This window comes from Gopherus evgoodei, chromosome 6 (assembly GCF_007399415.2).
Source record: "Gopherus evgoodei ecotype Sinaloan lineage chromosome 6, rGopEvg1_v1.p, whole genome shotgun sequence".
In the NCBI taxonomy this organism is placed as follows: Eukaryota; Metazoa; Chordata; order Testudines; family Testudinidae; genus Gopherus; species Gopherus evgoodei.
Window position 1 is genome coordinate 73372245 of NC_044327.1, and position 12753 is coordinate 73384997.

Below are 12753 nucleotides of genomic sequence, written 5' to 3' on the forward strand. Positions count from 1 at the left end.
TTATTGCCATCTTAATGCTGATATTTAACACAAAAAGAATGACATTCTGAATTAAAACTGCTTCTATATGCTCGGTTAACGCCAGTGCGCTTAGGCATTGTTGCACTTGATCCCTTGCCAGTGAGGACTCGGAATAGCACACCAAATGTGTGGATAAAATATATATTAAAGATTCAGTTCTGTCTTCATGCAGACAAACATTACAAAATTTCTGCACAAGCCCAATACCAGCTTTTTCAGATGTGTTTGCACTTCTGAGTTATATATTGAATATGCACTCTCCTTTTTAGCGAGGTCCTATGAAAATATGACAGTGATCTCCCAATGATATTATGGTGCTTAAATATGCTACGATCTCTTCACAGATCATTTGATATGCATATGTCCAGCAACATATAACATTTAAAAATGTGAAATCCTGAGATTTGTGTGCTTCACAGACAAGATAGGTTAGAACCAGTTGGGATTGTTGCAGGCGTATGTGAGGATCCTTGTTGTAGGTCTATGTGAGGAATGGACGAATGTAATATTTCATTTTTATTTAGTCTTGTCTCGATCATTGAGGTTCTGCCTTTGCAGGCCACAGCTCCCTCAGCAATCTTTAATATGGGCCTGTGTTTGTTCAGGAGGGATGGATGTACTGGGCCCATTGCTTGGCCATAACACGTGCATACTGAAACACAATATGCCATGTTCATTCAAACCAGCAGTCAAGTTCATGCTCAAGAAGCATTTCTTAACACTGACTATCATGCTGATTATCACTCGGTTTCTCATCTTACCTTAGTAGAAAATGTTAATGAGGAAGATTGGGTCAGATTACCTTAGGTGCGACATGGAGTTCTCAGACTGCATAGACTCCCTGAATTGAATTTTCAGACTGGGTGTAGCACATGTCAGATTCAGAGATGATTTACATCTTTTTTGCTCTCTCTGTGTATATTGTAACAGTACAGACTCTGACTAACATCCATACCCAATTTATCAATGTGTAGTTTACACACCCTTTTACATTCCCCCTGAATTGGGCCCACTGAATCTAAAGGAACCCAGATTGGTTTAACTCATAGTTGGGGCCATAAGAGAGAGAGGTAACAAGAAAATTAACTCACCCCTTGGGTCTTTTTTTCCTCAAGACTAAACATGCCCAGTTTTTTCAACCTTTTCTAAACCTTTTTCTAAACCTTTTGTCATTTTTGTTGTTCTCTGGAATCTCTCTAATTTAGTCACATCTTTCTTAGTGTGGTGTCCAGAATACTTGTGCTAAGTGACGTGGGATAATTACCTCTTGTGTCTTAAATATGATCCTTCTGTTAATACGCACCAGAATATTAGCTTTTTTCACATTGTTGGCTCATACTCAATTTGTGATCCATTATAATCCCCCAGATCCTTTTCAACGGTGCTACCGCCTAGACAATTATTTCCCACTGTGTTTTTGTGCATTTGGTTTTTTCCTTGTAAATGTAATACGGAGATTCCACTTAATAGTAACCTGAATATTAACAACGTCCAATTAATAGCAACATGTTGCTGAGAACCAATCCCATCCCATTGCCTTTTATGTTAAAGGGCTTCAGATGTTGGCATCAGCACGCAGCTTATTAACAAATTAACAGCATTTTTTGGAAGAGAGACACCAGCTGCAGCTAGGGAAGAAAATGCTGCGAGAACGTGCCTTCCCTGGCTGTCACCCCACAAAGCTGCCTGTGACCAGTGCTCAGCATGTTCCAGTGCTTCTTTCTGGGACTACAGCCCCACAAACCTGCTTGTGCATAGGAACGTGCATGAGGTCAGGTCAGGGCTGTGGACTGGGAGGGGAGGCTGTGGGCAGGGCATTAATATGAAGTGGGGCTGCAGTTTGGATGTCAGACCACTCCCTGACTCTCCTGGCTTTGCCTTGTCGGTGACTGCGTGCAGGGAAGAAAACACTCGGAAATGCTGACCCCAATCCCTGGAGAGCATAGGGGAAGTTATCATACAGCTCTGTGGTCCCTCAGCACCCTCTGTTTCATATAGAAAGCCCCAGAATCTGAGTTTCAGTCCTTCCTCCCCACTGGCTGTCCTAACTGCAAGATCTGTGGCCAGGGAAGGGACGTCCCAGCACTTCTTTCTCCAGCTGCAGCATTGTAAACCTGCCTTTTGCTTATTGGCAACTGCCAGATAATGGCAACTTTGTTAGCAACGGAGGGGTTGCTGATAAGTGAAATCTATTGTACTTCTCACTTCTCTTTTATTGAATTTCATCTTGTTGATTTCAGACCATTTCTCCAATTTATCAGGGTTGTTTTGAATTCTTTCCTCCAAAGTATTTGCAATCCTTCCCAGCCTGATGTCATCCACAGATATTATAAGCATACCCTCAACTCTATTATCTAAATTATTAATGAAAATATTAATACCACCAGCTCAGGACTGATCTTTGTGGGGCCCCACTAGATACATTCTCTCAGATGGACAGTGAACCATTGATAACTACTCTTTTTGAGTACAGTCTTTGTCAGATTTGTACCCATTTAATAGCAATTTTATGTAGACCACTTTGCCCTAGTTTTCTTATGGGAATATCATATGGGACTATGTCAAAAGCCTTATAAAAACAAGATTTATCATGTCTGCAGCTACCCCTCCATTCACTAGGCCAGTAACCCTATCAAAGGAAGGACTTATTTTGGTTTAGCACAATTTGTTCTTGACAAATCTATGCTGGCTTTTGCTTATTCTTCTTCGAGTGATTGCTCATATGTATTCCAGTTAGGTGTGTGCGCGGTGCGTGCACGTTCATCGGAGAAACTTTTACCCTAGCAACACTTGGCGGGTCGGCTGGGCGCCCCCTGGAGTGGCGCCGCTGTGGTGCCGAATATATACCCCAGCCGACCCGGCCACCCTTCAGTTCCTTCTTACCGCCCGTGTCGGTCGTTGGAACAGTGGAGTGCGGCTTAGCTGACCTCCACCTTCCCTAGCTACTCGTAGTCTCTTCTAGTTATATTCATAGTATAGTTAACTGTTGTTGTATATATAGAGAGAGATATAGTTAGAGTTGGTTATAGTTCATAGTTATAGTTGTTAATTAGTAAGTGTTGCCGTGTTCGGGGGGTAGCCCCTTCCCCGCACACGGTGCCAGAGCTCATGCCTGGGTCACCGGGTTTCAAGCAGTGCTCGGCCTGTCATAGGCCGATGCCTACAGGAGATCTCCACGACTCCTGTTTGAAGTGCCTAGGGGAATCGCACTTATTGGCTAAGTGCCCAATCTGCAAGGCTTTTAAGCCAAGAACAAAAAAGGAGTGGGACATTAGGTTGAAGCAGCTCCTAATGGAAGCGGCCCTGACACCGTCGCCCTCGGCACCGAGCACGAGCCAGAGGTGAGCACGGTGAGCAGAGGCACCCCTACGGCACCGGGCGTCGCCGGTACGCCTAAGGATTCCCGGCACCGGCCACCGCCGGCACCGAAATCAACTCCACGCCGCTCCCTCTCCCCGAGGTCAAAGACGGCGAAGGGTCAGATGGCGACACCAGCATTGCAGCCAGAGACTGCACCTAAGTCTGACCGCCCGGCGTCAATACCTGCCGCGGCAGAGCCGAAACCAGTACCGTCGACTCAGCCCCACGAGGGCAGTTGAGTCCGGCACCTGACAGCTCCCTGGCACTGGCCGTGGTAGAGCTCACTTTACCATCTATCCCGGAGACCTTCTCTGCAGCGAGGGACTTGATCACCATCACCGAAGCGGCACCGCCCCTACCCCTGGCACCACCGGTGCGGGTATTGCAGTCCCTGGGCAAGCCGACCCTGACCAGACCGCCGTCGGTCTGCATAGCGGACCGGCACCGATCAAGATCACGGTCCCGCCGGCGCTCTGAGTCGAGACGTCGCTCCTGATCTCGACGTCGCTCTTGGTCCCGGCACCGGTCCTCACCACGACACCGGTCGGACTCTCGGCACCGGTCAGTCTCGCTCCCCAACCCGCTACTCGTGGTACTGCTCCAGTTCCCGGCACCGTCCCAGGCACCGTACCTCCCGGAGCAGGTCAGGACGCAGAGACTCGAGATCCCGGTCGACCTCCCGGCACCGGGCCAGTCGTAGGTCCCGGTCTCGCTCTCAGTACCGCTCTGCGTACCGGTGCCGGTCCCCACGATCGAGGGGTGTGAGATCAGTCGAGACTTCGGCTCCAGGCTTTTCTGCCCCACCATGGCTGTCCAGACACACGTTCACATCCTCCCAGGCGGACAGCTGTTACGACCGGGACCGGGACACAGAGGTACCCGCGGGGCTTTTCCAGGACTCTCGGCCGCAGGACTTGGGACCTCAGCAGTGGTCCTTCTGGACACCCTGGGCGTACCACCAAGCCCAGGGTGCTCCTCTGGTCCAGACCCGCTCTGCTGCCTCAGAACATCGGGCTCCAGAGGCCACCATTTCCCGCCCCCCTGCGGTTGAGTCGGAAGAGCACGCAACGCATCCTCCGGACTCCCCGGGGCAGCTGGAGCAGGAACTGTCCCAGGAGCAGGAGGCCGTCCAGGACCCCCTCATTCCCGGGGTATCCTCCTCCTCCTCACCGGATGAGGCTGTGGCAGGGACCTCATCATCAGGGCCCCCGCCGATAGACCTCAGGGCCCATCAGGACCTCCTGCTCAGAGTGGCCCTCAACATCAATCTCCCAGTGGAGGAGGTCCCGGAGGTCGAGGACCCTGTAGTGAGCATCCTCACCGCCGATGCTCCCACCCAAGTCGCGCTACCATTCATTAAGACCATCCAGGCCACTGCTGACATCCTCTGGCAATCTCCAGCCTCCATTCCACCGACGGCAAAGGGAGTTGAGAGAAAGTACATGATACCCTCTTGGGAGTATGAGTACTTGTACATTCATCCTCCTCCCTCCTTCTTAGTTGTCCAGTCTGTCAACGAAAGGGAACGACATGGCCAGCAGGCGCCGGCCCCAAAGTCCAAAGAGGTCAGACGGATGGATCTCCTGGGTCGTAAGGTGTACTCAGTGGGGGCCCTACAGTTCCGGGTGGCCAACCAATAGGCTCTACTGAGCCGATACAATTACAACACTTGGGCGGAGGTGGGTAGGTTCTTCGAGCTGCTACCCCAGGACTCACACCAGGAGTTCAACGCGTTCCTGGAGGAGGGGAAGAAAATGGCCAGGACCTCTCTCCAGGCCTCCCTAGACATGGCCGACTCAGCAGCCAGAACTTTGGCCTCGGGGATTACTATGAGGCGCATCTCCTGGCTCCAGGTCTCTAACCTACCTCCGGAGCTGCAGTACACCATTCAGGACTTACCCTTTGATGGGAAGGGTTTGTTCTCGGAGAAGACTTATCCCAGGCTGCAGAGCCTGAAGGATAATAGAGTCATCATGCGCTCGTTGGGGATGCATACCCTCATAACACAGCGTAGACCCTTCAAGCCCCAAGCACACCGCCTGTATTTTACACCTCGCCGGAGACAGGACCTCAGTAGAAGGCGTGGGCGGGGGGGCCGCAGACGCCAGTCCAGTTCCCAAGGGGGCCAAAACCACGGGCCCTCTAAGGCTCCACCGGGCCCCAAGTCCAACTTTTGAAGGTGCACCCGGGGACGGCGTACCAGCCTCAGGACAGGATCCTTTCCCTCCCTTTTCCAGCAGCCTCTCCTACTTCCTCCCGACGTGGTCCCAATTGACATCGGATCTTTGGGTTCTGCGCACAGTGAAGCAAGGATACCACCTCCAATTTGCTTCATCACCACCCTCCCGCCCCCCTTCCCAGTCCCTCTTCAGGGACCCCTCTCACAAGCAAGCCCTCCTACAGGAGGTCCAATCTCTCCTCACGACAGGAGCTATAGAGGAGGTACCTTTAGATGAGAGAGGAAAGGGGTTTTACTCCCGATATTTTCTGATTCCCAAGTCCAAGGGAGGCCTCAGGCCTATCCTAGACCTGCGTGGACTCAACAAATGGATGCTCAAGTTGAAGTTCCGCATGGTCTCCCTGGGAATGATTATCCCATCCCTGGATCCTGGAGACAGTATTTGATCCTGCCATGAGGGCAGGGGACTGGACTCGATGACCTCTCGAGGTCCCTTCCAGTCCTAGAGTCTATGAGTCTATGAGACTGGTATGCCGCCCTCGACGTGAAGGATGCGTACTTCCACATTGCCATCTTTCCACTGCACAGGAAGTACCTTCGCTTTATGGCCAACCACCAGCACTTCCAATTCACAGTCCTCCCCTTCGGCCTCTCCACAGCCCCAAGGATGTTCACGAAGTGCATGGCCGTCGTTGCCGCCCACCTCCGCCGGCAACAGATACATGTGTTTCTGTATCTGGACAACTGGCTCCTCAAGGGGTCCTCCCAGTCTCAGGTACGGCAGTATGTCCATATAGTTACGGACCTATTCTCCTGGTTGGGACTGCTCAACACCGAGAAATCCACCCTGGTCCCCACGCAGAGGCTGGACTTCATAGAGGCAACGCTGGACTCCACTCAAGCCAGGGCATACTTGCCTCAGCCTCGCTTCCAAGCGATCGTATCGATCATACGAAGCTTACAGGCCTCCCCAATCACCTCAGCTTGCACCTGTCTCGGACTCCTGGGGCATATGGCCGCATGTCCTTATGTTACAAAGTATGCCAGACTCCGCATGAGACCCTTCCAAACGTGGCTCCATTCAGTCTTCCGCCCGGGCAGGGACCCTATAGACGTCCTGGTGACAGTTCCCCCCAGCCCCCTTCACTCCCTCGATTGGTGGCTAACTCCATCCCTGGTATGCGCGGGGATGCCGTTCCATCCACAGCCGCTGTCGATGACCTTAATGACGGATGCGTCATCCCTTGGTTGGGGGGCCCAGCTAGGTCGCCTGCATACCCAGGGCCTTTGGTTGTCCCAAGAGCTGACACTCCATATAAACGTCCGGGAGTTGAGGGCAGTCCGCCTTGCCTGCCAGGCGTTCCAACTTCATCTGCATGGCCATTGTGTTTCAGTGTTCACAGACAACACAACGACCATATACTACATCAACAAACAAGGAGGGACCCGCTTGTCTCCCCTGTGTCAGGAGGCCATTCGACTCTGGGACTTCTGTATAGCCCAGTCGATAGATCTAGTGGCGTCCTTTCTTCCGGGGGTCCGGAACACTCTGGCGGATCGGCTCAGTCGGTCCTTTCTATGTCACAAATGGTCTATAAGACCGGACGTCATCCATTCACTCTTCCAGAGGTGGAGATTTCCCCGCATAGACCTGTTTGCCTCCTGCTCGAACAGGAAGTGCCAGGAGTTTTGCTCCTTTCAGGGTCTCTCTCCGGGGTCGATCACGGACGCATTCCTCCTGTCGTGAAGGCATCACTTGTTGTATGCCTTCCCTCCATTTCCCCTGGTGCACAAGGTCCTGTTAAAGCTCCGCAGGGACAAAGCGCATCTGATCCTGATCGCACCTGCGTGGCCCAGACAGCACTGGTTCACCACCCTGCTAGATCTGTCAGTGGACACCCCAATTCCCCTCCCTCTCCTCCCAGACCTGATCACACAAGACCACGACAGGCTTCGTCACCCAGACCTGCGAGCCCTCCACCTCATGACGTGGCTCCTGCATGGCTAAACGCAGCGGAGTTGAGCTGTTCCGCTCCAGTGCAGCATGTTCTCCTCAGCAGCAGGAAGCCTTCCACCCGCTTCACGTACTTGGCAAAGTGGAAACGCTTCTCTTGCTGGTGCGCAACTCAGGGCGTTACTCCTTCAGAGGCCTCAATCCCCACGGTCCTAGACTACCTCTGGTACCTTAAGCAACAGGGCCTGGCAACATCCTCTCTGAAGGTGCACTTAGCGGCCATATCCACTTTCCGGCCAGGTGAGGGCTGCCACTCCGTGTTCTCCCACCCCTTGGTCTCTCAGTTCATTAAGAACCTAGAGCGTCTCTACTCCCCCATACGTCGCCCTGCCCCTATCTGGGATCTTAACTTGGTCCTAACCAGGCTCATGCTCCCACCATTTGAGCCATTAGCGACTTGCTCGCTCCTGTACCTATCATGGAAAACAGTCTTCCTGGTGGCCATTACATCGGCCAGGCGGGTCTCCGAGCTGAGAGCACTCACGGTGGACCCGCCATACACTGTCTTCCATAAAGACAAGGTTCAGCTACGCCCTCATCCGGCGTTCCTCCCTAAGGTTGTGTCTGCCTTCCATACCAACCAGGACATCTTCCTCCCGGTCTTCCTTCCAAAGCCCCACCCTTCTCGGCGGGAGCAGCAGCTACACTCCTTAGATGTACGCAGGGCACTCGCCTTCTACATTGAGCGAACAAAGCCATTCCGAAAGTCTCCCCAACTGTTTGTGGCAGTTGCAGACCGGATGAAAGGCCTGCCACTCTCCTCCCAGACGATCTCCTCCTGGGTGACTGCATGCATCCGCGCATGCTATGACCTAGCTCATGTCCCTTCTGGCCACCTTACAGCGCATTCTACTAGAGCTCAAGCGTCATCAGTCGCCTTCCTGGCGCGCGTGCCTATCCAGGAGATATGCCGTGCAGCGACCTGGTCATCTGTCCACACCTTCACCTCACACTATGCGCTGGTCCAGCAATCTAGAGATGATGCAGCCTTTGGCGCAGCGGTTCTGCATATTGCCACATCTCACTCCGACCCCTCCGCCTAGGTAAGGCTTGGGAATCACCTAACTGGAATGCATATGAGCAATCACTCGAAGAAGAAAAGACGGTTACTCACCTTTGTAACTGTTGTTCTTCAAGATGTGTTGCTCATATCCATTCCAAACCCACCCTCCTTCCCCACTGTCGGAGTAGCCGGCAAGAAGGAACTGAAGGGTGGCCGGGTCGGCTGGGGTATATATTCGGCGCTATAGCGGCGCCACTCCAGGGGGCGCCCAGCCGACCCGCCGAGTTTTGCTGGGTAAAAGTTTCTCCGAACGTGCACGCGGCGCGCACACACCTAACTGGAATGGATATGAGCAACACATCTCGAAGAACAACAGTTACAAAGGTGAGTAACCGTCTTTTATCCTATTTACCCTCTCGGTACTTACAAATTGATAGTTGAATAAAGAGTATCTGTTGACTGCTCTGGCCATGTGAGGTTTTTGTTGGTTTTTGTTTTTTTTTAAATACACTCTTCCCCATATTCGTCATAATCAGAAAAGGATAAAAGAGTAGTCCAAGTGCTTTTAGAGCTCAAGACACTGAACAGGTTGATGAAGGAGACAAAGTTGTATTGGAGATCATAGCACTTCTGCTGCAGTCTCTCCAGAAGTCCTAATAGTGAACCAGGCAGGAGCTTATCTACATAGTCCAGTCAGGCCCTACTTTTGACAATTTCTCCTATTCACCTACTGAAAGTATCACTTCCACTATAAGATGTTACAGTTCAGTCTGTCCTCTTCCCCTTCCCTCTTCTCCCCACTTTTCTCCTTTCCCTTAGAGACTCAAGATAGGTACAAGGAGAGCTTTTTCTTACTGGTTCATGAAGAAATGAATGTTTGGGAGGGCTGGATATGGGACAAGGAGAGCCAGCCTCTTCCACTCTTCCTCATGCAAGGAAAGCTTGAACTGAGTTTCATCTGTCTGTCCATACTAGCATCTCCTTGGTAGTCTTAGCTTCATTCATAGGGATCAATCCGCTGGCAAGATTGTCTGAGAGAGAGCTGCAGAGATTTTTCTGAAGAGTAGGGAACCACGCCCAACAAGAGAGAAAGAGGAATGCAATTCCTTTCCTGAGTGAAATGTCACTTTGCCTCTGGGCTGCAATTGTTTCAGGATTCATCTATTCTAGATTTATTGAATAGTCATTTATGATCTTGACACTGAATTTGTATACAAGTTTCTTGAAAGTAACACAGGTCTAGTACTGTGTATTTGTGCTGAAAGGTCAACAACAAAGAAGACAGATTAGAATTATAATACTTAGTCATCGTATCTGTTTGTAATATCTTATTTCTAAGAAAAATATTTTCTTAAATACAATCTAATGCCTTCATAAAGGAGCTAATATTGCATTGGTTTAAATTATTACTTTTCCAAAGGAAACCTGTAGTAGAAAAGAAAATTTTAAGAGCTGTGAGCCAGCGGCTTGATATTTCATTTGGCTTAAAGTAGCACTGTCTTTTCCTGTGTAAATAGCACAGTAGTAAGGTGGGTCATGTTGTAGAATTTGCTTTTCTCCCTTCCCTCCTGACTTGTATATTCCTTTTTCCACTTTACAGTGCAAAGAAAGAATGAGGCCTGTCAAAGCAGCGCTGAAACAGCTAGATAGACCAGAAAAAGGTCTTTCAGAAAGGGAACAGCTGGAGCATACTAGACAGTGTCTGATCAAAATAGGGGATCACATCACTGAATGTCTAAAAGAGTACACAAATCCTGAACTTATTAAGCAGTGGAGGAAGTAAGTAATTCTACATTTTTCATGAATGAAAGGGAAAAATCCATCACTGTTTCTATTAACTAGAGTGATTTCTGTCCATTTTTGTTGGTTTCCAGCTCTCACATTCTTGAATCTACTTACAGATGTTTTAAAATACCATATGAGGACCTATAAAGAAAAAATGTGAATTGTGTAGTGGATTTTGAAGCCAGCTTCATGTTCCATATGCTGAATTGTGTATCATTGTATAAGCTTAGAGTAGTCAATAGGAGAACTGTCGACCAGATCCGGACCGCCAGATGCTTTTTAACAGATCCCGAAATCTTTATTTACTACTTATTATCATTATTGTTATTATTTTTCTCTGGAGTCTGGACATTGACTATATTTTGACCAAGAAATTTGGACCTTGACAAAAAACAATTGACTACCACTGCAAGCTGTACTTTGTCCACTAGGTGGAGCCTCCTCCTGGTTTTAAAAAGGACTGGAAATTAGCGAATCAGAAGTTCCTGAGTAATTTATAAGTAACTTTAAGTGGCAAAGAACTTTTATCTGTAAAGACAGAAGATGGCATCTAATTTTTAATTTTGATTATTATTCATTATGCTTTCATAGTGAACACTTCTGAAGTTTTGCCTATGTACATTTGCTTAGAGCCTCCATTCTAGAAAAATACTAAAATATATTGTGAAACTAGATTGCTTGTCAGCTATGGCTTTACAATGAAGTATTAACCATATAATAAGATGTTTTACTTTAAAAAAAAATTACTTAGTTATTAATATTAGCATAAAATTTCTAACATAACGGCAAGAAAGGATCAGAAAGAATCTCTGAATGTGTTTTTGTGCTTAATTATAATCCAAAGACTTCACTTTACCTAGATTATACTTTCAAATAAAAAGTTAGGGTGATATTTTTCAGCATTTCACACAATTCTAAATAGATTTTAAAAGTCCTCAGTCATTAATTCTAATTGGAAAAAAAAATCCTCAACTTCTAGAATGCTGCTGCTCTTACTCAATTATTGTATTCCAACTTGTGTTAAACACTTTAGATGAGTATGAAAGCAAGATCCATGTCCCAAAACCCATACAATCAAAATAGACAATTGTATTCTATTTTTAAGGGAAAAAATTGATAAACATTCACACTTAAGATCATCCATGTTACCTTATCTCTACCTTATCACTGCTATAAAAACTATCAGCAAATGTTAAGAAATGTTATCTATCCATAACATGCATGGTGTTTGTGGTAGATTATCTTATATTTAATTATACAGTGGCTATGCGAACTCTGGCTTCTTCTTGGCCATACATAAGGCACTGAAAGACAAACTACACCAATATCTGATTGGACACACAGCATGCTAAAGACAATCATTCCCTTCAGTTCTCAGAGATTCCATGTGTGACCAGTTATACAAGTGTCACTAAACACAGCTATTGTATGTACTTAAGTAAAGCTTATAGGCCAAAGTAGTAGTAATTAATCACTTGCCGGAAAAAGCAAAGTTTAGTGTACTGAAGTAGTAGTAAACTCAGCACTGAAGATGTATTTTGGAACCCTGTGAGAACATCTATGAATGCTCTGTGTTTTGTGTTTTCAGCAGTACCTCAGCAAACTTCACAAGTACAGTTTCTTCTCCAGAACTGATATATGTATGACCATATGTATGACCTTTTTTTGTGGCCTCTCCACAAGAACTTGGGCTGCACCTCATTACTTTCTTCCAAATAGTGCTAGGTAGTTCAGAATAGTTCCAGGCTTACCCTTGCCACTTCCCCGCTCTATTTCAAATTTCTCTTTCAGCCATGAAAATTAAAGAGGCAGTTTAATGTGTCAACATTCTATATTGCAGTCCTGGCTTTTAAAGTTGAATTGGGGACAGCAGTAAGGAAATTTCTCTTGCCTGCTCTCTTTTTTGAATCAATAGGGGCCTGACATTTCAAGGACTTTGTTCCCCACATGGGACCTCCTATCAAACTCGGTATCACCAGTTGTTCCCTCTCCCAGTCTGGACAAGCATCCAGAAAACAAATTAGGATTCATTTCCACTAGTATCTTTGTGATTACTCAGTTTTGAAAATTCATCTGATTTAAAGGCAGTAGATGCATGACCAACCCTTGGAATCATATGGTTGCATCCTATCTGCCTCTGCTATTTTCAGGAAATTAGGCATGTGGCACAAAAGTCTTGCACTGCGGGAAAAATCAATCTTGGAAGTTACATTGAGTAACACAGTTTCCATTTTAGAGGGAATTTTCAAAAAGGGGCTTTTGACCTTGAAGAGATCAGAGCTCAAAAGTTTGTCTAACACTAACAATTGGTCTAACAAAAGATATTACATCACCCATTGTTTCTCTTAAGAGAATTGAGCACTCAACTCCTATTGTAAAGTCAGGTCTATC

At 47.8% G+C, this 12753-nt stretch overlaps 1 protein-coding gene across 1 annotated transcript in view; it reads left to right on the forward strand.

Moving 5' to 3' along the window:
- The window catches only part of CHD1 (chromodomain helicase DNA binding protein 1), an 86417-nt gene that overhangs the window by 69386 nt on the left and 4278 nt on the right, over positions 1-12753 (forward strand). Inside the window, 1 exon segment of the mRNA XM_030566220.1 lies at positions 10178-10356. Within this exon segment, the coding sequence (XP_030422080.1) occupies positions 10178-10356 (179 nt within the window).